Consider the following 22172-nt stretch of genomic DNA (forward strand, 5'->3'; position numbering starts at 1 on the left):
CATGTTTTTTATGGCCGGATGCCCTTCCTGACGCCAGTTCTCCCCATTTATCTGGGCTTGGGACCGGCACCGAGATGGGCTAACTTCTTTCATATCCCATCTTTTTATTTTCTTATTAACCAATTTTTGTAACCCACAAACCTACAATCTATCTTCACTGGAAGCATTTCACAGAAATGTCACCAGTTTTTCTGATTGATTTCTGGAATCTTGGTCACCACCTAGATCCTCTCTGCCACTTCACATCCAAGAAATTATAAACCCATATCTGAGAACTGTGGTGCAGATGTAATCATATCAAGCTCTCTATGTTTTTCAGCATCCAAGTGCTAGTCGTTACATTGCTTTTCATATGGGTACAATGAATTGGTCTGTGGTTGCCTGCCTGCTTATATGCCTGCATGCACGTGCTTAGTATACTTCTTTGTGTCCATGAAGATTTCTTTCTCACCAAGGCAAAATGTTGACTTAGTAATCTAATTAGCTAAATAAATTTAGTTAATTATTATATTTCGATATGTTTCTTCCATTAATTATTGACATTAATTAGTGTCATATATGATAGATAAACTTGCCTTGGGGTTAGTGTAGATTTTGGGAATGACTGATTTAGTTGGGCACATGGAGAATGTGAGTATGGATATCAGGAGATTGAGGACACTGAAAGATAATAGTGTGATAGAAAGGGTAGTTAATGTGTTGCCAAGGCATTGACACTTAGGATTTGAGACTATGCATCTGCTTATTGGACATCAGATGCCATATGGTCGCTCAGATGCTCGGTGATGTGCCACACCAGTCCTCGCCATGTGGCCCTGTTGTATGTTTTTCTGGAGGCTTCGACTCCCTGAAGATCAGTTACTCCAGACACCATCCATCCATCTCATTGACGATCTACCCCTTCCTCTTTGTCCAGGAACTTTACCTTCTTTTACCGTTCTGAGATTTTTCCTTCTATCCTTTCAATGTGTCCAAAGCATTTCAACTTTCTTCTGTCTGCATCCTTAAGGGGCCTTAAAGTTCTACTGATCCTTTTTAGCACCCATCCATTTGTTTGCCTTTTGGTATATGATATTTTCAACAGCATTCTTTAATACCAGATCTCAAAAGCATCTTTCCTTTTCCTATCAGACTCCTTTAGGTCCCATATCTCACATTCATAAGGCACTGTTGGAAAAACAGCTGCATCCAAAATCCTCAACTTTGTTCCTGTGGAGATAGATCCATCCTTCCAGATTTTGTTATTTTAGTAATCCTTAATCTTCTTCTGATGTCTTGAACAGCAGTTCTTCACATTAATAATGGAGCCTAGGTACTCAAGAACTTGCTGACTTCAATTCTTTCTCCATTAAGATACACGTGTTTCTCAGGAAGAGTTTCCTTGTTCTGTATTTCCTTTGAGAACCATAATTTGTCTTGCTAGGACTGAGTTGAAGTCCTCTGTTATTATTAATCTTGTTAACTTTATCAAGAATTTGTCCTAGTCCTTCCTTGTCATTACAAAGGAGTACTGTATCATCAAACCTCAGATTACTGATCAATCTACAACCTATCCTAATTCCTGTGTTAAGCTCATCCAATGCTACATGCATGATGTCCTCAGCATAGATACTAAACAGGTGAGGAGATAATAGGTATCTTTGCCTAACTTCGTTTTTTAACTTATAGTCAATTAGTTAATCCAACACCTCTTCTTACTGTGGCTTCTTGCTGATTGTCCAAGTTAGCTATCAACTTGATTGTGTTGAGGAAAAAACCTATTCTTTTCATTATGAGTTGAGACAGCAAGCAAAAATAATGAATGATATGTTGGTACAATGCAAAAAATCATATGTTGGCAGAACAAAAGGGATGGATTGCATTTAAATGGAGTTTGTGTGAAATCATCTGGAGTGTAATGAGTGATGCAAAACGAGTAAATCAGAGGAAAGTAAGAGTTGATGTGAAAGAGCAGTAATTAGATTGAATTGTTGTGAATGGGGAGAAGAGTAATGCAAGATAAGAATTTGAGAACAGACATCATATACAGTATTTGTTTTTACATTCTCAGGGAAATGGGAGAGAGAGAATTGTGGTGGAAGTGAAACACAGTGTAAGGAGAATGGATTCCGGAAGCAGCAGTCAATATATGTATGTATGGGGATATTCAGCATAAGAATAGGATAGCTTGGGTGCATAGGGAGTAATTGAATCTAGAAAGATACATAGGTAAGAGATTATAAATGTGAGTGAGCAAAGGAAGGTTTGTGAAGTAGCCACAGCCAAGAGATGGCATGGGTATTGCTTAAAAGTCCAAAAATGAATTTTTATGCTTATTTATGAATACCAGATGCAAGGCTGTCATCACCCACTAAGCAACTAAGGCAATGCCCAGGAGCAGCAAGTTTGGAATGTAGCTAAACCATCAAAAGCATATCTCAACTATTTAAAACCTTTTTTTTTTTTTTTTTTTTTTTTTAACTTAGGGGAAGTGAAATAGTGCTTGCCTAGAGGCAGCATATACTCTAACAGTAGTCTTAACCAGAAATATTAGATATAAGGGAGGTGAAATTGTAGCTTTGAGTTTTAATGCAATGAAAATAGAATAAGTTAAACATGGTTAGATGAGAATGATATCCTGATAGGAATAGAAATGGAAGGCATGATGTTTTTCATGAGGATAATAGGAGGGAGGGGTGCTCTTGATATCAGGAAAATTATGCTTGCACAAGGTTGAGATACAAGACAGGATAAATAGTTTTGGTAATTTCGAGATAGTTTTGGAAGTTTTGGTAATTTTCGAGGTGTGATTTGGAAGTTCACAGGATGAGATATTTAGTTGGATGTTGCTATAGGCTGGCAAATATAGAAGGTAGAGGTAAGGAAATGTATAGGCAAATTGGCTTAGTTAACAAGAAAAGTTTAATCATTATGAATAACTTCATTATGATGATATTGCTTGAAATAAGGAAAAAAGAATTTCTTGTTCTTGAGAAACAAGTATTTTAGGTAATATGAAGTGGAGGGCACACGAGTTGAGTCTTAGATTTGATCATATCAGAAGATGTAATTAATGGGATGTTTAATTTTCTTTCAGTTGGTGACTATGAGATGATTATATGGGTTTTAGCCAGTCATATGAACTTCTGTTAGGAAAGGATATATGTGGGACAACAAGGCTAGTGATCATGAAAAGCTTAAGATGTGAGCTATAGCTTGGAAAAAGGAGTTAGGTGGAAGGAGACAGATGTTGCTTGGACATTGATTAGGAGATATTTAACAGCAGCAGTGTCTGAGTACATATTCAAAAGGTGAAAAAGGTTAAATAAGGTAGGGATGAAGTGGATGACTGAAAATATTAAGCATGTAATATGGAAAAAGGCTTTATGGAGGTAGCACCAGATGAAGGATAACTGTGTGTGTGTGTGTGTGAAGTGAAAGAACAAGTCATGAATCAGGACTTTGTAAGGACAGCAGAAGTGCAGTATAAGCATAAGGATCCTAGATGAGAGATCTCTTCCAGAACCATTATTGTTTAACTTTTATATTGATTAGGACAGGCTTTACTAAGATATACAGCTATTTGCAGATGATGTAAAATTAGGAAGAACTATTATTATTATTACGGGTATCTCCATGGAGTCAGTAGACTCATCGCGGGAGACCCAAACTAGCAAAACAATATCTGTCGTATCTCTTCTTGAATTCATTTACAGACGAAGAGCTCACAACTAAGTCAGGCAATGAATTCCACTCATTCACCACCCTCCAGGCAAAAAACCTTGTTCTGACACCTTTGTTAACCACACTCTTCTTTAATTTCCAGAGATGACCTCTTGTTCTTCCATCACTATCACACAGCTGAAACATTTCCCCCGCATCAGTCCTATAAAAACCTTTTAGTAATTTGAGTGTTTCTATCATATCCCCTCTTCTTCGCCTATCAACCAATCTCTGCAATCCACAAGCTCTCAATCTATCAACGTAGGGAGCATTTTTTATATCACTCACCAATTTGGTCACTCTTCTCTGAACCCTCTCCACAGCCTCCTCATCTCCAAGGAATCCAGGTGACCAGACCTGAGCACAGTAATCCAAATGTGGAAGTATCAATGCTTTATAAAGGGGAATAATAACCTCTTTATCTCTGGATGTCAGTGTGTTCCTCAACAACCAAGTAATTCTATGTGCAATCTTGGACACCTTAGCAATGTGTCCTCTGAACTTCATCTCCCTATCTACCAATACCCCTAAGTCCCTAGCCTCATCAATCTCTTGGAGTACCTTTCCATCGATGTAGTACACAGCTGGTAATCTTTTAATCCCAAAATGCATGACTTTACACTTTTCCACATTGAACTGACATCCATTTTCTTTTGCCCATTTTACCAGCTTATTTAAATCCTCCTGCAAACTTTCAACATCAACTTGATTTTTTATTGCACTACACAACTTTGCATCATCAGCAAACAACTGAATATCTCCCTTTAAGCCGTTTCCTATATCATTTATATACAAATTAAACAACATTGGCCCAAGCACAGAGCCCTGAGGCACACCACTGGTCACCTGCCTCATTCTGGATTCGGCTCCTCCATACACCACCTTATGGTATCTCTCCCTGAGCCATTCTCCTATCCATATCACCAATTTAATATCCATTCCCATCTGCTCCAATTTGCGTAACAGTGTTCTATGGGGTATCCTGTCAAAAGCCTTGTCAAAATCCAGAAGTACCACTGTGTAGCCAGTTCCTTTGTCCAACTCAGATGTTATTCTATTATGAATAGTTAATAGATTGCTAAGGCAGGATCTACCTTTAACAAAACCATGTTGGCCTCTATAGAGTATCATATCCTGATCCACCCATTCTTGAATTTTGTCTTTAACCAACTTTTCCAATACTTTTACCACTACTCCTGAGATGGTGATTGGTCTGTAATTTAATACCGCAGTTTTAGAGCCACCCTTATGCAAAGGAACCACTTTGCCTAACTTCCACTCCCTAGGGACCATACCAGAGTTCAAACTTAAATTAAATATCCAAGTAAGAGGGGTTGACAATTCATTTGCACATTCACGCAACACCCGAGCTGATATTCCATCTAAGCCTACCGCAGTGTTTGCATTTAAGTTTTGCAATATATTTAATACCTCTGATTCTTTAGCTTCAATTCTCACATTAGGTATTGCCAGGTATAGAGATATCCTCACTTGGGTGATAGACTTTTGAAAAGTGATCACTCAGTAACTCGACTATTACATCTGATTTTGTCACCTCAATACCATCAGCACCCACTAAGGTTATCCTTCCGAAGTCATTCTTCCTCTTACTTGCCACAAAGCGGAAGAACTCTTTGGGATTACCCTTGATCTCTTTGGCTAAGGTCTTCTCATAATCTGATTTAGCTTTTCTTACTATGCTGGTAACCTTCCTAGCTTGAGCCTTGTACTGCTCATGGGTGTCCTGATCGCCTTTCTCCTTGTAAATTCTCCATAACATTTTCTTTTTTTGCAGCTCAAGCTTGATACTACTGCTCATCCATCTAATGCCTGCCTTGTTTGACCTCCTGACCATGGGGACAGAATCTGATATTGCTTTCCTCAGATACCCGCTGATTTTATCCCAAGCACTGCTAACATCTTTCCCTTGCAATATGTTCTGCCATGGGATGGCTGCAAGCTCACTCCGAAGCTTGTTATAATTGCCTAACCTGTAGTTCTGTACATACCCCTTCTTAATAGAAAAATCCACAGATTTTGCAACCTCCCAAGTCAATACCACATGATCGCTTTCACCAACTGGAGGTAACGAGGACACCTTACTTATGCATATAACCTCTGAACCAATGACCAGGTCCAACACTCTCACACCACGTGTCCCTTCAGTTATGTGCTGCTTCAAGTAATTATCTCGTAGAAGATGTATGAACTCCATTTCCTTTTTGCTACGTGATATTTCCTCCTTCCAATTGATATCACCATAATTAAAATCCCCCATAATAATCACCAAGCCTTCACTCATTGCACTAAGTTGCTGATGCATGAATTCAATATCTCCTCCCGTACTCCCTGGCCTATAGCAACATCCAACTGTATATTTGGTTGCATTAGTCACTATTTCGCACCAGACTGCCTCAAATGAACTCTCATTCACATGTCTATCATCATGATATACTACTTTCTTTGGCTGCAACACATCAGCCATCATCAACAGTACTCCTCCTCCTGTTCTATCTTCTCTATCCTCCCTGAAAATACTGTACCCATCACATTCAATTCCAGTGACCACATCTTCTGCTGACAGCAAAGTTTCACTAATGCCTACAACTTTTGGTGAGATTTCACTGACTAATGCCAAAAATTCTTCTCTCTTATTTCGAATGCTTCTAGCATTGGTATACAAAAATTGCAGATTCCCTCTAGATCTTGTACCGGCTTTAGAACTGATATATAAGTCACTAACTACCGTAGTCCTATGCCGATTTTTATCCCCTCTCTTCTGCAATTTATTCTGCCTATAAGGATCAATAAATACACAATCAGTGCTAAAGTTTCTCTCTCTTACACTCAACCTTTTCAATATTAGTTTCCCTGCCCAATAACTTCAACCTTTAGATTTGATCTAAATAGACTATCCTGTGAGAGTGGAGGATAATATCTTGTAGTTTAGGAATCACATTGCTAATATTGTGCAGACATTGTAATGGATTATGTCAACGATCAGGATGACCTTAACATAGAGGAGCAAAGAGATAGTTCTCTTGTATATGGTCTTGATCAGGCCATTTATGTACTGGTGCATAGATCTGATCATCCTAGGGAATGAGGATGTTGGAAGTTTATTTTGCACTTGGTTAGACTATAATAAATTTAGTTTAATCCTTTATCCAAGTGTAAGCAAACAAAGTTTGCACCTGAAAATATCTTCAGGACTGAGGTAAGGTGTGCTACTTACCTCAGTCCTGAAGATATTTTCAGGTGCAAACTTTGTTTGCTTATACTTGGATAAAGGATTAAACTAAATTTATTATAGGAATGAGGATGTCTTAGAGGTCAGAGATTGAACTGTGAAAGTTCTTTAAGAAGGGTGTTAGCAAAGAAGTGAGAAGTAGTTTCTTTGTATGGAGAGTATTTAGTGAATGGAATACTATTGCCTGAGAGTGTGGCCCGTTTAGCTCACCATACTTTGAAACTTTGCATGAGTTTGAGGCTTTCCATGATCTTTTTGTGTGAGTATAGACCACGTGATGAGTCTTGATTCCATGGAGATCTGATGTAAATTTTTAATCATCTCCTTGTTATATTAGTTTTATAATGATGTTGGGTTGTTTTTACCTGAATTTAAGCAAAATCTGCTCTGAAATCTAAATAAAATGTAATTCGGTTTTTTCAGTACTCTGTCAGAAAAACTAGTTACAGCCTCTTTGTATCAAAAGAATTCCAAGTCTATTAGTACACAAAACAAACAAACAAAAAAGAGCTTTACTAAGTGCAAAGATATTATAGGCTGGATAGACTGAGGAAGTTTTTTGTGTTAAGTTTAAACTAAGAGAGAGGTAAAAAAAAGTTTTCAAATATCCTATTAAGATTTTTGCATTTAGACATTTATGCACATAACAGTAGTTTAAATATCATATTTAGTGAGCAGAGACTTCCTTTAAGACATTAACAAAGAATCTAGTTAAGTGCATAGTAACTTTTTTCAGCTAAAGGGAAGAATGAAGTGAATTATATCTAAACATGCATTTATATGCTTGAATTCATGTTGTTTGCCTTAATGTTCTTTTCCTATTGATGTGCATTTTTAAGTAAAATATAGTATTTCCTTTTGATATGTTTATAATCACTACCTATGTCTTTAATTCTTTATCATAGTGGTGGTCTTCAGTTGTGGATATCAGTAAGATTTTTCTAGGAATTGTCAGGGTGCCATCCATTTATGTAATTTGGAACTGTTGTAGAAAACTTGGCATTCTTTGCCTATATTTATTTGCATTACATTAAAATTGCTCGCTGCTTGGGTGCCTTGGGCATATCTTAATTATTCTATATCCCAGAGGTTCTCAACCTTTTCCAGTGGCCTACCACTATATTTAATTCAAGATATTAGATGTACCAGTAAGGCAGCGGCTCGCGTACTACCAGTGGTATACATACCATAGGTTGAGAATCCCTGCTATAGCCAATTTCATTAATTTGAAATGTTAATTTTTCTATTTAACTTTGTTTTACATTATTTAAATTAAGGGGATATTAAATCCCACATTGTTTTAAAACCGAATAAGAAACTCAAAGATTGGAATCGGAGAGTTTCTTGCTGAATATAGTAAACTATAAAGTATCGGCGACCACTAGCATGAGCTAATGCAAGTGACCCTAGTACGTAGTACAATACCGGACAACTCGTAGCAAAGGTGGTGAAGTTCTGATCGCTATTCTTAGGTATTTCCCATAATGTAAAAACACATTTCCTAGGAAATGTTTGCTGTTATTACATTATGGTGGAAGGTCACTACCCAGACTGGTTTCAGCCTTTTTTGAGGCTTCATCAGTGAGTAGCTAGACCAATTAATACCAAAAGTGTATAGCAAAAAGAATTTATATACTCTGCTATACAAGTTTTCATTATCTTAATATAAATTATATTAGATAATTTTACATTATCTAATATATAATGTAAATAATATTCAAAAATATTCTCCAAGAATTTTTTTGAACATTTGTATCATAAAAAAGAATATTGTTTCTGAAAATTGTTTTTTGTTTTGTTTTTCTTTTTATGAAAAATATTTCTCTGAACATAAAAATATTCTTGGAGAATATTTTTTAAAAATGGATATCATCAGTTGATTCCATATTTGTCATATTAGTTTGTGAGTTGATGAAAGTTGATCAAAGGTACATGTGATGGGGAAGTAAGAGTGACTGACTTGAATAAGCCAGTGACTTTTAGCAGCTTTCTTATATAAATTAAAAAAAAAAAAATGCAATGAGTATAGGCCATCTATTGTAAATTTACAAAGCGAGATGAGTAAGAGTTATTCATAGACGTGATATCTGTATGAATATGCCTGACATCTTGTCATGTTGAATATTATTGCATGACACCTCCAGGGAGTCCAAAGACTCATCGAGGGGAGAGGGCACCTACTCTATAGCTTTCTGTCTCCACTAACTACAACGAATCATCATATACACCAACGCCAAACACCACCACTAGTATTTTCACAGATAATCACAAACATCCATGCCCACGGTGGGATTCGAACCCGCAGCCTCTTGACTGGAGAGCAGACACGCTAACCACTCGGCCAGCCAGGCTGGCTCTGAACTCTAAGTATTCTCATTTCCTAGAATATAGTTGCCACATCAAAATAAAATTAGATCAGAATGTTTCCAGGGAAATAGTTTAACATGGATCACCTGTTTTGAAAAATACCTTGGTTTAAATCTTGTCTGTGTATGTATTTGACCTTTAAATTTAAGATAAGATAAATTTACTAGTCTGAGATATAGGTGGTCGATTTTCCTTCCATAAAACAAGCAGACAATCAGTGAACACAATTCATCATTGGTGCTAAGATCACATCCCAAGACTTGTCCTTTCTCTCATAAACAGTATGAAATAGAGGGCATGAGAGTATTTAATGGTTGAACTGAGGATGCTACCATGTTCACTGATTTGTATTGTCTGTTTTGTGGGAGGAAATTTCACTACATCGATCTAAGACCTTTAAACTTATTCTTATTTTAGATGTTATTTTGAACCTCCATGGTGTCATGACTCATTGCAGGAGGTCCATCTTAGACAACAGTATCATACCATTCCTAAAACCCATTTACCTACTCTCTGCACATTCACCACTATCAGGCAATGAATTCCATGGTCCAACCACTATCCATCTCAATGCCTACTTGCCACTTCCTTTCACAAATTTTTCCCAGAAATGGCCTCTTGTTCTTGCTCCTTCCCTTTGTTCTACAAAAATCTCTCCTGTGCCAATCCTGTAAATACCTTTCATCAGTTTAAATGTCTCAATCATGTCACTCCCTTTATTATCTGTCTACAAAACTCGTTTGTATGCCCTAAGTCCATCCTCATAACTAATATGTAGCATCCTGATATCGTTTTGGTTATCTGCTTTTGTACCCTCTACAAAGTTAACTAATCCTCTTCAAATCTTGGCAACCAGATCTGGGCACAATAATAATCCAGATGTTGCCTGACCAGGGCTTTAAACATTGTATAAAGCCCTGGTCAGGCCACTCTTTTTATCTTGGTTGGGCACAGTCCTCCTTAGTATTGCAGCAGTTCTATGGGTTACCTTCATCTCATTCACAGTATGTTCCCTAAACTTCAAATATTTATTGCTTGTCATCCCATGATCCCTTGTCTTGTCCACTTTCTGTAGTATTGATCCACCAATAGAGTATGCAGCTTCCCATTGGTGGATCACAAATTTTGATGCCTTGCATTTAGCTGCATTAAACTAATATCCCCATTCATTTGCTCATCTTTCCAGCTTATTTAAGTCCTCCTGAATATCTGCTTTATTGGCACTATCACTAATAACTCTTCCAAGCTTCACATCATTGGCAATGTGAATACCATTGATGTAGAGGTTAAAAAGCAAAGGTCTCAGTACTGATCCTTATGGAACCTGACTTGTGGCCTTCCTTTTCCTTCATACTTTTTTATGTTTATGTTGCTCCCACTCATGAAAGGTTGTTTGTAAACTTATAGTACATTTTATACTATGGAAGGGCTAGGGATTATTTATTTTATTTTTATTGATTTTTATATACATTGACATCCAAAAGCAAAGGAGGAATTACATTTTAACTTGTATATGAAAAAATTTTCATGACTACAGCCAAATGTGGACATAAATTTATTGCCAGCATAATAATAAATTATATTACACAAAAAATGTGTTATCAATTTTGTACAAATTAAATTGCAATGGTTTTGGCAAAAGTTACAAATTTCCTAAAGATGTAGTTAAGAAATTAATGAACAGTCGGTGCTTACAGAAAACTATGCGGAGAAACATTTCAGTGAGGAATATGTCCACCCTGAATTGCAATGAAGCTTTCACAACATTGTATCATGCTTAGCACCAAGTGATTCAGGAGTTTTTGAGGCAAACTGGCCCACTCTTTCCTCAGAGCATGGATAAGGTCATGTTTGTTTTCTGGAGGAGAATTTCGAGCAGAAATGCATCTCCCTATTGCATCCCACATGTGTTCTGTGGAGTTGAGATCGGAATACCACATGAAACTGAAGCAGATGGGGATGGATATAGGGTTGATGAGATGGATAGGAGGGTGGTTGATGGAGAGATACCAGAGAGTGGTTTATTCAGGAGTGGAGTTCAAAAGACGGCTTGTGACTAGTGGTGTTCCTCAGGGTTCTGTTCTTGGACCACTACTTTTCAGTTTGTTCATTAACGATATAGGAAAGGATCTGAGAGGAAGTGTTCACTGTTTGCTGATCATGCAAAGTTGGGTAGAGCAATTGTTGAGTGCACAGGATGTCAAAATTTTGCGGGATGATTTGGATAGTTTGGAGGACTGGGCTAGGGAAAATGGATGTCAATTTAATATGGCAAAGTGTAAGGTTATGCATTTTGGAGTGAAAAGATTAGCTGCAGTATATCACATTGGTGGAACCGTACTCCAGGAGATTGATGAGGCCAGGGATTTGGGAGTGTTGGTGGATAGGGAGTTGAAGTTTAGGGGGCACATTGCAAAAGTGGCCAAATTAGCTCATCAAATCACTTGGTTGCTGAAAAATACTTTAACAAGCAGAGACAAAGAAGTTATTGTTCCTCTATATTGAGCCTTGATAAGACCCATCTAGACTACTGTGCCCAGATATGGGTGCCAGGGTTTCTTCTTGATGCGGAGGAGGTGGAGAGGATCTAGAGACGAGTGACCAAGATGATAGCAGGTCTGTGGAATGAACCTTATGAGAACAGGTTGAAGATTTGTGGGTTGCAAAAATTGGTTGATAAGCGGAAAATGTGTGATATCATTGAGTCATTCAAATTACTGAAGGAGTTTCTATAGGATTAATCCAGAATAAGACTGGTGGTGGGAGGACTAGGGGCCATACATAGATGCTGGGCAAGAGTGTGGTTAGCAGGGATGTTAGAACTAGGTTTTTTACTTGGAGAGTGGTGAATGAGTGGAATAAGCTGCCAGAGTCTGTTGTGGGTGCCATGACTGTGAATGAGTTCAAAGCGAGGTATGATAGATACTGTGTGAATGTTGAATAGTTGTTCTTGACATGATGTTATGGCCTCCCTCGAAGAGTCTGTCGATTCCTTGGAGTTGCCCGAGATAATAATTAATAATGCCTCTCCTCATCATGACCACATCACTGCCATATCTCTCCCTTTCAAGAATATTCTCATGATGGTGAGCAGTACCACTTTTATGCCAGATCAAGTGTCTAGAATTGGAGGAGACTAAAACGATTCATCCGTAAAGAGTACATTAGCCCATTGGTGCAATTGGTCTTGTCCAGTTTTTATGGGTACAAAATCACTAAAAACATGCTTTAAGATGAGCTGTGAATAAAGGGATGCAGACTACATGCCTTCAGCTGTATAGGCCTACTTGTTGCAAATGTCTTGCCACACTTTGTCAGGATATCCATTTACCTGTGCTTGAATGGAGTAGACTTGCAAGTTGATGTACTGTGGTGAGTTGATTATATTTTGCTGTTGTAGCCAAAAAAATCTGTCTTCATGCTCTGTTGTAGAGAAGGCATCCTTCCAGCAATGGTCTGGAACATATTCCATTGGTTTGAAAATGTTGCCCAGAGCCTGGATACACCTTTACTTTGAGTTTCTTAACTTTCTGGCAATATCACTAATTCTGTGGCCTTCTTCAAGCTTTCCAATAATTCTTCCTCACATGAAATCATCTAGATAATGTCTTTGAGACATTTCAAGACATCCAAGTTTGCAACTTTATTCCTTCACAAAAAAGAGCTTCCTTCAGACACAGTTCACTTAGTGCAGCCTTTTATCTTGTTGAGTGCTATCACCTGACCCCTTTGCATGCGATTCGAAAATTTGAACGTATACCCACGTTCTATTTGAAATTGTCAGTTATACAAATTGCCACGAGTTTATGTCTGAATGTGTGATTGTAGCATTCGAAAAAGTGATCATCCTTAGGATTTTGGACACCATTGTATTTTTTTTATTTTTCATTTATTTTTTTTTTACATAGTTGGTTTGATAACTGCTGCAGCTGAACCATGGATATTGACTAATGATTGCTCATAATTTTACATGATTATAGAGGAGAGCGCAGTGCCTGTGAAAGTATCTATAGAAATGACAATGAAAAAGAAATAGAGCACGAAGAGAAAGCAATTGGGAATCAGGATCATGTTCAATATATGAGAAAGCAATTGGTAATCTGTAAAAAAGAGAAGGGGAGGTTATCTGTTAAGTGGATTGTACTCTTCTGGATATAATCAACATTTTGTTGGTTTATCAATCAATGCAGTACCACAAATTCTTATTCCTGATTCTTTCATTTATAAATAAATGTAGCAAATTCATTTTCAAGACTGTAATTAGTCTAAGCAGTGCCACTTTGCAATTGACCTTCACCAGATTTCAACCTTTTCATTGCAACAGCCTCATGACCTAAGTCTGAAATGTTTTGCACTTTAATGATAATCAGATATTAGCTCACCTATAATTTCACACATTATTGTATCAATTTGACTTACTGTTCCAGTTCTCTGTTTGAGCCTTTTTCTTCTACTGGCTCAATGATGACAATGAGACTTTGCTGAAAATTTGGTTAGTTTTGTAAGCTGTAGCCATTAAAATATTACCAATTACAATATTTGTATTAAATTTTGAGTGGTTCAAGCTCCATTCAAACATTTGTTTTTCTCTACTTTAAAATTATGGATATCTTATTCTGAATGCATGTTTGCAACATACTCACACACAAAACATGATGAGCTGAAGATCAGGAGATGATGAACAAAGCAGATAAGAAAGATCCCTCCCTAGCATAAACATAAATACGTTTTTTTTTTTTAATTTTTATATAACACAGTTCAAGAAAAAAATGCTATTCATAATGTAATTATTCTAGCAGTGATAGCTGAACATCCCACCTGCCCAAGGGCTGAGTACTAGGGCCTATATTGTTTAACCTTTATATCAATGACATTGCTAGTGGATTGCAAGGGGATATTCAGTTGGTTGCGGATGATGCGAAGCTGGGAAGGATTATTAGTAATAGTGCAGATGTGGTAACCCTGCAAGAGGATTTGAATAAGCTATATACATGGGCAAATGAATGGGGGTGTCAGTTTAATGCAGCAAAATGTAAGGTCTTGAGGTTTGGGAAACATCGATGGGACACTGCATACTTTATGGGAGGAGTTATACTGGAGGAAGTAGGGGGAGACGAGAGATCTGGAGTTGATGATTGATAGACACCTGAAATTTAGGGGACATATTGCAAAGGTGGTGAAGGTAACACAGAGGATTGCTGCAATTATGAGAAGGACACCGACCTGCAGAGATAAAAGGGTTATCATTCCGTTGTATAAGTCTATGATCAGACCACACTTAGACTATTGTTCTCAGATTTGGTCTCCAGGATTTGAAGGCAATAAATTAACTGTGGAAAGGGTACAAAGGTGGTTAACAAAGATGGTTTCAGGACTGTACTGTTAGTTATGAGGATCGGCTGAGGGAATGTGGACTGCAGATTTTGGTGGATAGAAGGAGAGGTGATATGATTGAGACTTTTAAACTGTGGAGAGGTGGTTACAGGGTTGACACTGGGGAGTTCTTTCGCTTGGTTGAACAGTGGGAAGGAGTGATGACAAGAGGCCATCCCTGGAAGTTACAAATGCATTGCCTGATGGAGTGGTGAGAGCGAGAACAGTCAATGAGTTTAAGGAGTGGTATGATAGACTTTGTTTCTTGGAGGGGGGGGACCAACCCTTGATGAGTCTTGTCAGACTTTATGTTCTTAGGAAGGATCTCCCACGATGAGTCTTTTGACTCCATGGAGGCCTGAATAATAATAATAATAATAATAATAATAATATAGTTAACATCCTTACATCTTAAATCGACTGAAGTCCCCCTCTGTTCACCTACCAATAGTTGTGTGTTCGACTTCTACTGTGATATGGATGTTTGCAAGTATTTGTGGTAGTTTATTTTTTGTTGCATGATTCAACATCATCCTGCTTGTTGTGTGTGTGTGTGGGGGGGATTTATAACATTTCTTGGATGGGATTCACAAAAAACTGCAGAGGATGTACATATATCTTCTTGTTATTATTATCAGCAATAACCTGTTTTATGATGATATCATACAATGCTTTTAGCAACTTAATGTTCTCATGAATCAACCAACCGATTCATAGTTTCTGTGAACTGTTTGTTTACAATGTTGTTGCTTGTTACATTCTTTGTGCTTTATATTTTGCTGTAAATTATAAACTGTTTATAACTTATTTTATTTCATCGTAGTTAATAATGGCAGATGGAATTCAGAGTAAGGATTCTGTTGCATCTTTTCAACCAGTGAAAAGAAGACATGCAAACCTATTACATAACATACTAAGATTAAAATTATTAAATTTAGTGATAATGGTGTATTTGAAAACTGAAATAGGCTGCAGGCTAAACTTACCTTGCACTATTGTTGTTACAGTTGTTATAAACAAAGATATTCTTATTGAAGTAAAAAGTGCCACACTAGTTAATACTATAGTTGTTCATAAACCTGACAGTCTTATTGCCAAAATAGAAAAACTTAATGCATGGATAGACACCAAGGTATAGATCCTTCCTTCAGTAATTATTTTTCTTTTTTAACTTTGTTTGTGGAAACTGTGCCTAGACCAAATATAGTACTTTTAAAAAATTTATTCTAAATTTTTCATTTGCATATCTGACCTAAACTTATACACATATGACTGCTTAAAATCATTATTAAACCATTACACATATCTACAAGTGGGAAAAAAAAAGAGGGAGCAGTGATTCACTATATATGATGGTGATCTGGAACTTCAAGTATCATATGACTGGGGTATGCCTGTAACACTCCCACCTATATAATAATAATACACTAACCTCCATGGAGTTAGCAGACTCATTATGGGTGGCCCACTCAACTAGCAGCATGTATTTCATATTGAACCCTGAAATTATTTACACTCCCACATTCACAATGCACTTTTTAGCAGTGCATTCTACTTGCCAGCTATTCCTTACACCTTTCTCTAGATCTTTACACAACTTCTAGGACTGGCCTCTTGTTCTTCCCAACTTATTCTCCACTCCATATATGATTCCTTCTGTATTAACCTGGTAAAATTCCTTAACCAACTTGAAGGTCTCTGTCATATCACCTTTTCCCCCTCATATCCACCAGATTCTGCAATCTACGTTCCTTCAACTGCTCTGCATAACCAACATTCCAGAGTCCTGATATCACTTTGGTCATTCGTCTTTGGATCCTCTCTAGTGTTTCCACTTCACAATAAAAACTAGGCAACCAAATTTGGACACAAATTGTCCATGTGTGGTGTGACCAATGTCTTATACAGAGGCACCACCACCTTCTTATTTCTACATGTCAGTGTACTTTTTATCATAGCAACAATACAATGTGTAGGATTTGCAACACTTTCAATGTGCCCTTGGAACTTTAGTGTCCTCTGTTTAACATCATCCCTAGATCCTAAATCTTATAGACTTCCTGAAGCTCAGCTCCACCAGTACGATATTCAGCCTTATATCTCTGCACCTTAAAGTGTAGCATTTTGTATTTATTAAAACAAAACTATGACTTCACTCATTTGTCCAAGCTAAAAGTCTATCCAAATTTTCCTGTAGAGAATTAACATTAGCAATACCCCTGATAAATTTATCTAACTTGCTAAATTTGTTAAATGTTATATCTTATTATAGATAATGACATAAGTTTTGGCAATATCTTATGTTGCCAATAAGAACTGGCAACATTAAAGAAATTTGAAAGTTATGGATATGCAGTTATATCAGCACAGGTTGCAGTATGAATCAAAATGCATACGTGTTTTATTTTCCAGCCATTGATATTTGTGATAATTGCCCTTGCTGAATTATGATATTTCAAACTGACATTGAGTTTATCTTTGCAGGTGTCATAAACCTCAAGATTCATTATTAAGTTCCTCAAGTGGATATAACAACTATAGAGGTGTCCTAAATCTCTGTGTTGTGTTATTGGTTAGTATCATAATGATATTCTTTGTCAATAACCATTATCAAACCTTAAACTTTCTAGGATTTCTTGGTAGGTGCTTGCATAGCAATAAATGGTCTCTTTAAAAAGTTATAAAATTAAAATTTTTATTATTGAAGGTTCCTCCTCCTTCAACCAAGGGTCAGTATATGTTAAGAAGTGCTAAGTGATACTTGGACAAAGTGTGTCCTGAGTTAACTTCAGTAGCGCTGGCGTATATGCAAATTTATGTCATTGACAGCGTCACACGTAGGTGATGCAATTGTAGTATTTTTTTCATTTGAGCATTAAACATTGAATACTACCGACATCAAGTCAATCGTGGAACCCAGTCAATTAAGGTTGCTATACCTTTACGAGTTCAAATTGGGAAATTCTGCAGTGGCTGCAGTAAAAAATATCAATAAAGCATTCAGTGGAGGAACAACTAATGAGAGATCCACTCGCCGTTGGTTTGCAAAATTTTGCTTGGGAGATTTGAGGCTACAAAACGAACCCCATGGCATCGTCCTTCCTCCATTGATTCAAATGAATTAAAGGATTTAATCGAATCAGATCCACGACAAACTGTACGAGAGATCACCCAGACACTAAATGTACACTTCTCAACTGTTTCACGGCGCTTAGCAATAATAGGAAAAGTAAGGAAGCTCGACAAGTGGGTGCCTCACGAGCTCTGATGAAAACAAAGCACGGCATTTGGAAGTGTGCTCTTCTCTCTTAAGAAGTAGAGAAGAAAGGTTCTTGCAACGAATTGTGACTGTGGGTGAGAAGTGGATATTCTACGACAATCGTACACATTCATTGCAGTGGTTGGGAGTGAAAGACGCTCCAGGAAGGACTCCAAAAGCACCTCTGCATCCAATGAAGATGTTTACTGTATGGTGGTCTTCTGCTGGTGTTATTAACTACTCATTCCTTCCACGAGGTGAAACAATAAATGCAGCTCGATATTGTAGAGATATGCTGCAAATGCATGACAAATTGTGCTTTAAGCATCCAGCACTTGTGACTAGACATGGAGTCCTATTGCTTCAGGATAAAACCCTACCACATACGGCAGCAACCATACAGCAAATCAGCAATTTGGGATACAAAATTGTGCCTCATCCTCCTTACTCTCCTGACATTTCCCCAACAGATTACCATTTTTTCTGGCACTTGAGCCATTTTTTGCCCAAGAAATGCTTTGCAAACGACACATCAATATATCGGACAGGGGAGGACTTCATCACTTCCAGAGACACTTTTTACAAATGTGGTATAAATGACCTTGCCACACGTTGGCAACAATGCATCGATGCTGCTGGAGATTACTTTGATTAAACAGGTATTCGTCTTCTTTTTTCAATCGTCCTTAAAATCGGCCATTTCATTTGCAACAACCCAATATATTTATATATTTTTCGGAAATGTTTTTTAATAATGGAAAAGTGGCTTAGAACTAGGACTTTGAAAAGAAGGGCAAATGAAACAGGTGATGCTAACCCTAATTGTGATACAAGTGTTGTAAAGGTGAGTAAATCTGATACTATTAAAGAAGTAGAAACAAGCAGTTCAAAGAAAAAAATACAGCAGGAAATATAACAGTTCATATTTGGAATTCGGGTTTACTTGGTGTGGAGATGAAAGTGAACAGAAACTTCAATGTGTTTTGTTCATCGAATGAGTGCATGAAACCTGCGAAACTCCGACATTTAGAAACTAAACATTGTGATGTGAAAAATAAGTCAATTGAACTTTTTCAGCGACGCTTTGGGGCATTAAATCATGGGAAAGATATAGTTTCAGCCATGGGTTCCATTAAAAGCAAGGCACTGGAAGCATCCTATCTCTTAAGTTTGTGCATAGCAAAAACAGGGAAACCCCATTCTATCAGGGAAAATTTACTACTTCCAGCTATAAAAGATGTGGTAAAAATTATGTTTGGCAACAAGTTACTAAAAGATGTTGATTTGATTCCTCTTTCAAATGACACTGTCGGTCGCAGAATTAATGATATAGCAGGTGATGTAGAATCTCAGTTAATCGAAAGAGTTAAAAAGAGTCCTTATTATGCGTTACAAATAGACGAGACTACTGATGTTACAAGTGATGCGTAGTTAATATGCTACATAAGATATGCGCGTGATAACAACATTCATGGTGATATTCTGTTTTGTAGAACTTTGCTATCCCAAACAACTGGAGAAGAAATATTTCATACTCTCAATACTTACATAATACACAAAGGGATCCAGTAGGAAAAATGTATAGGCTTCTGTTCGGATGGAGCTCGCGCCCTTACAGACAGGCATAGTGGTGTTGTTTCTATGGTCAAGGAAGTAGCTCCGGATATGAATTGGGTACATTGTTTCACACATAGGGAAGCATTAGGCTCCAAAGGAATGCCACCAGAATTTAAAACTATGCTGTAAAGCTAGTTAATTTTATTAAAGCTCGACTGTTAAATAATAGGTTATTTTCAGTACTCTGTGATGAAATGGGCAGTGAATATATACAACTTTTGCTTCATTCTGAAATTCGCTGGCTTTTCAGGGGAAAAGTACTAACAAGGTTATTTCAATTAAGGCACAAAGTTTTATTATTTGTAAATGAACATAATTCTGATTTTGCATCGCTCCTTGTTGATGAAGCATGGTTATCAACACTATCCTATCTTTCAGACATTTTTTCAAAATTAAATGAACTAAATCTCTCCCTTCAGGGAAATTCTTTAACTCTTCTTGATGCCTATGGCAAAATAAAGTCATTCGAGAAAAAACTGGTTTTATGGATTAATTATGTAAAAGATAGACAATTTGCACCTTTTCCAACATTAGAATCCTTTTTAGTGGAAAATTATATTTTTATTGATTCTGAGTTTCTAGAAAGGGTTTGTGACCACCTCAAAAATTTGAAACATATATTCCAAATAACTTTTATAATAAATTTGTGTGGGTTCACGATCCATTTCAGGCTTGCAGTCATGAGAACGACCTTTCGTTATTGGAAAAAGAACAGTTCATTGAGCTTTCAAGTGACAGTGGACTTAAAATGCAATTCCCTGATCTTGGTTTGGCTCGATTTTGGATCTTTCCTTCAGTGAGAAGTGAATTTCTGAATTATCTGAAGAAGCATTGAAAATCGTCATGCAGTTCTCTACAACCTGTCTTTGTGAGAAAGGATTTTCATCGCACATTCAAATAAAAACCAAATAGAGAAATCATCTTTGTATGTGTGTGCCGATCTTCGGCTGAATTTGACCAATATTGAGCCAGATATCCAGCAATTCTGCAAGGGCCAAGAAGCTCAACCATCTCATTAAAAGTAAGTAGTAACATAATTAGATCATATTATTTATTTGTTTAATAAAAATTAAAACTTTGTTCAATGATGATACACTTTTAATCGCTTACTTCCAATTTAATTATGTTTCTATGCGTATTCAAAACATGCTTTTAGATTTATTATGTTATAAATGGCACAGTTTTTCCGAAATGTTGATAATTCCTACTTAGGTTTTTAAAAAAATTACGAAATGTCAATGATGTATAGGGAAATAAATTAAAAACGCTATGTTTATTTTTGAAGTAAAACTTTAATTCCAGCATTCTAAAATGTTATTTTTCTTGCTTTTCTGTTCGCAAAATCGTCGATGACATTGTCGAAGTCTATTTCATCACTCAGTTGCTGTTTTATAGACAGTAAGGCAAGATTTCTTAAATGCCAAAAAAGTGCCTCCCTTCCTCCCTTAGCTACGTCTCTGTAACTAAGTGGTCTGTAGCATTGTTTCAGCATTTTACTGGTCCTTGGATTTAGAAAGGTTGAGAAACGCTGCTGTAGAAGATTCATCATCATTTCATCTGATTTTTTGAATGCTTTTGAGTAAAAGTGGTAATCAAGGTGGAGCATTTCAGTTTCTTGCCATTCTACTAGATGTTTTGTATCCTTTGTATGTGCTGCCAACCCTGATTTGTGCTTTCTTTCATTCTCAAAATCCGTGAAGTGTTCTGATTGGCATATCTTACCAGATCTGCTACTTTGTCCTATGTAGTGTAGACTACAACTGCAGCTGATCGTGTAGATCAGTTGCAGTTGTGATAAAGTCTGGTCTTCCTTAATCCATCATGACACACTTGTACCAGTAATATACAGCAGCCAGTGTAACATCAAATGCATGCTTTCCATCATTTAAATGTTGTCAAATATTTTTCACTAGAAATGATAACTTATTACTTTCCTTCTAGTTGTTTAATTTATTCATGCTATTTCCTGATGAAGTGAAACAAAGTTTTTCACAAAACTAGTTAAATTAAAACATAGTTTCTATTTGACATCTTTGTGTGTGTTTTAATACAAGAAAAATTTAGCTCTAATATGTCCTTTTTCCAAAGAAGCCTTCACAATGAGAAGACTGACAGTTCAAGAATGGGAAGTATTTAGAAAATTTAAACAACTCTGATGTAATAAGGCTGTGGAACTGGATGGGATATCACCATGTATATTAAGGGAATGTACAAAAGAGTTGTTGGTGCCCCTGACTTGGCTATTCAACAAGATCTGGAATGACTTTTAATGGGATTATATTGATCAATGTGCATATAATAAACAACTATGTTATACCAACTAGTTTCACCAACTAAGGCTGTTGGCATCTTCAGGATACATAACTGATGGAAGGCACTAAAAAGTAAAAAACTGTTACAAACTATAATCATTTGATTCCAATTATATTAAACAAAGAACAGAGCGCGTACAATACATGCATAGAGCATGCATGATCTCACTTGTTGTTATTTAGGAACGTACTATAGTTGGCACTCTAATTCAGCCTTACATCAGTTATGTACCCTGAAGATGCCAACAGCCTTAGTTGGTGAAACTAGTTGGTATAACATAGTTGTTTATTA

General features: G+C 36.8%; 1 protein-coding gene across 1 annotated transcript in view; it reads left to right on the forward strand.

The window, feature by feature from the left end:
* The window catches only part of mdy (diacylglycerol O-acyltransferase), a 205951-nt gene that overhangs the window by 12593 nt on the left and 171186 nt on the right, over positions 1-22172 (forward strand). The window contains exon 2 of the mRNA XM_090397343.1: positions 17177-17264. Within this exon, the coding sequence (XP_090253469.1) occupies positions 17177-17264 (88 nt within the window). The remainder of the gene's footprint in view (positions 1-17176; positions 17265-22172) is intronic.

This window comes from Typopeltis vanoorti, chromosome 9 (assembly GCF_054136105.1).
Source record: "Typopeltis vanoorti isolate ZY-2024b chromosome 9, IOZ_Tvanoo_1.0, whole genome shotgun sequence".
NCBI lineage: Eukaryota > Metazoa > Arthropoda > Arachnida > Uropygi > Thelyphonidae > Typopeltis > Typopeltis vanoorti.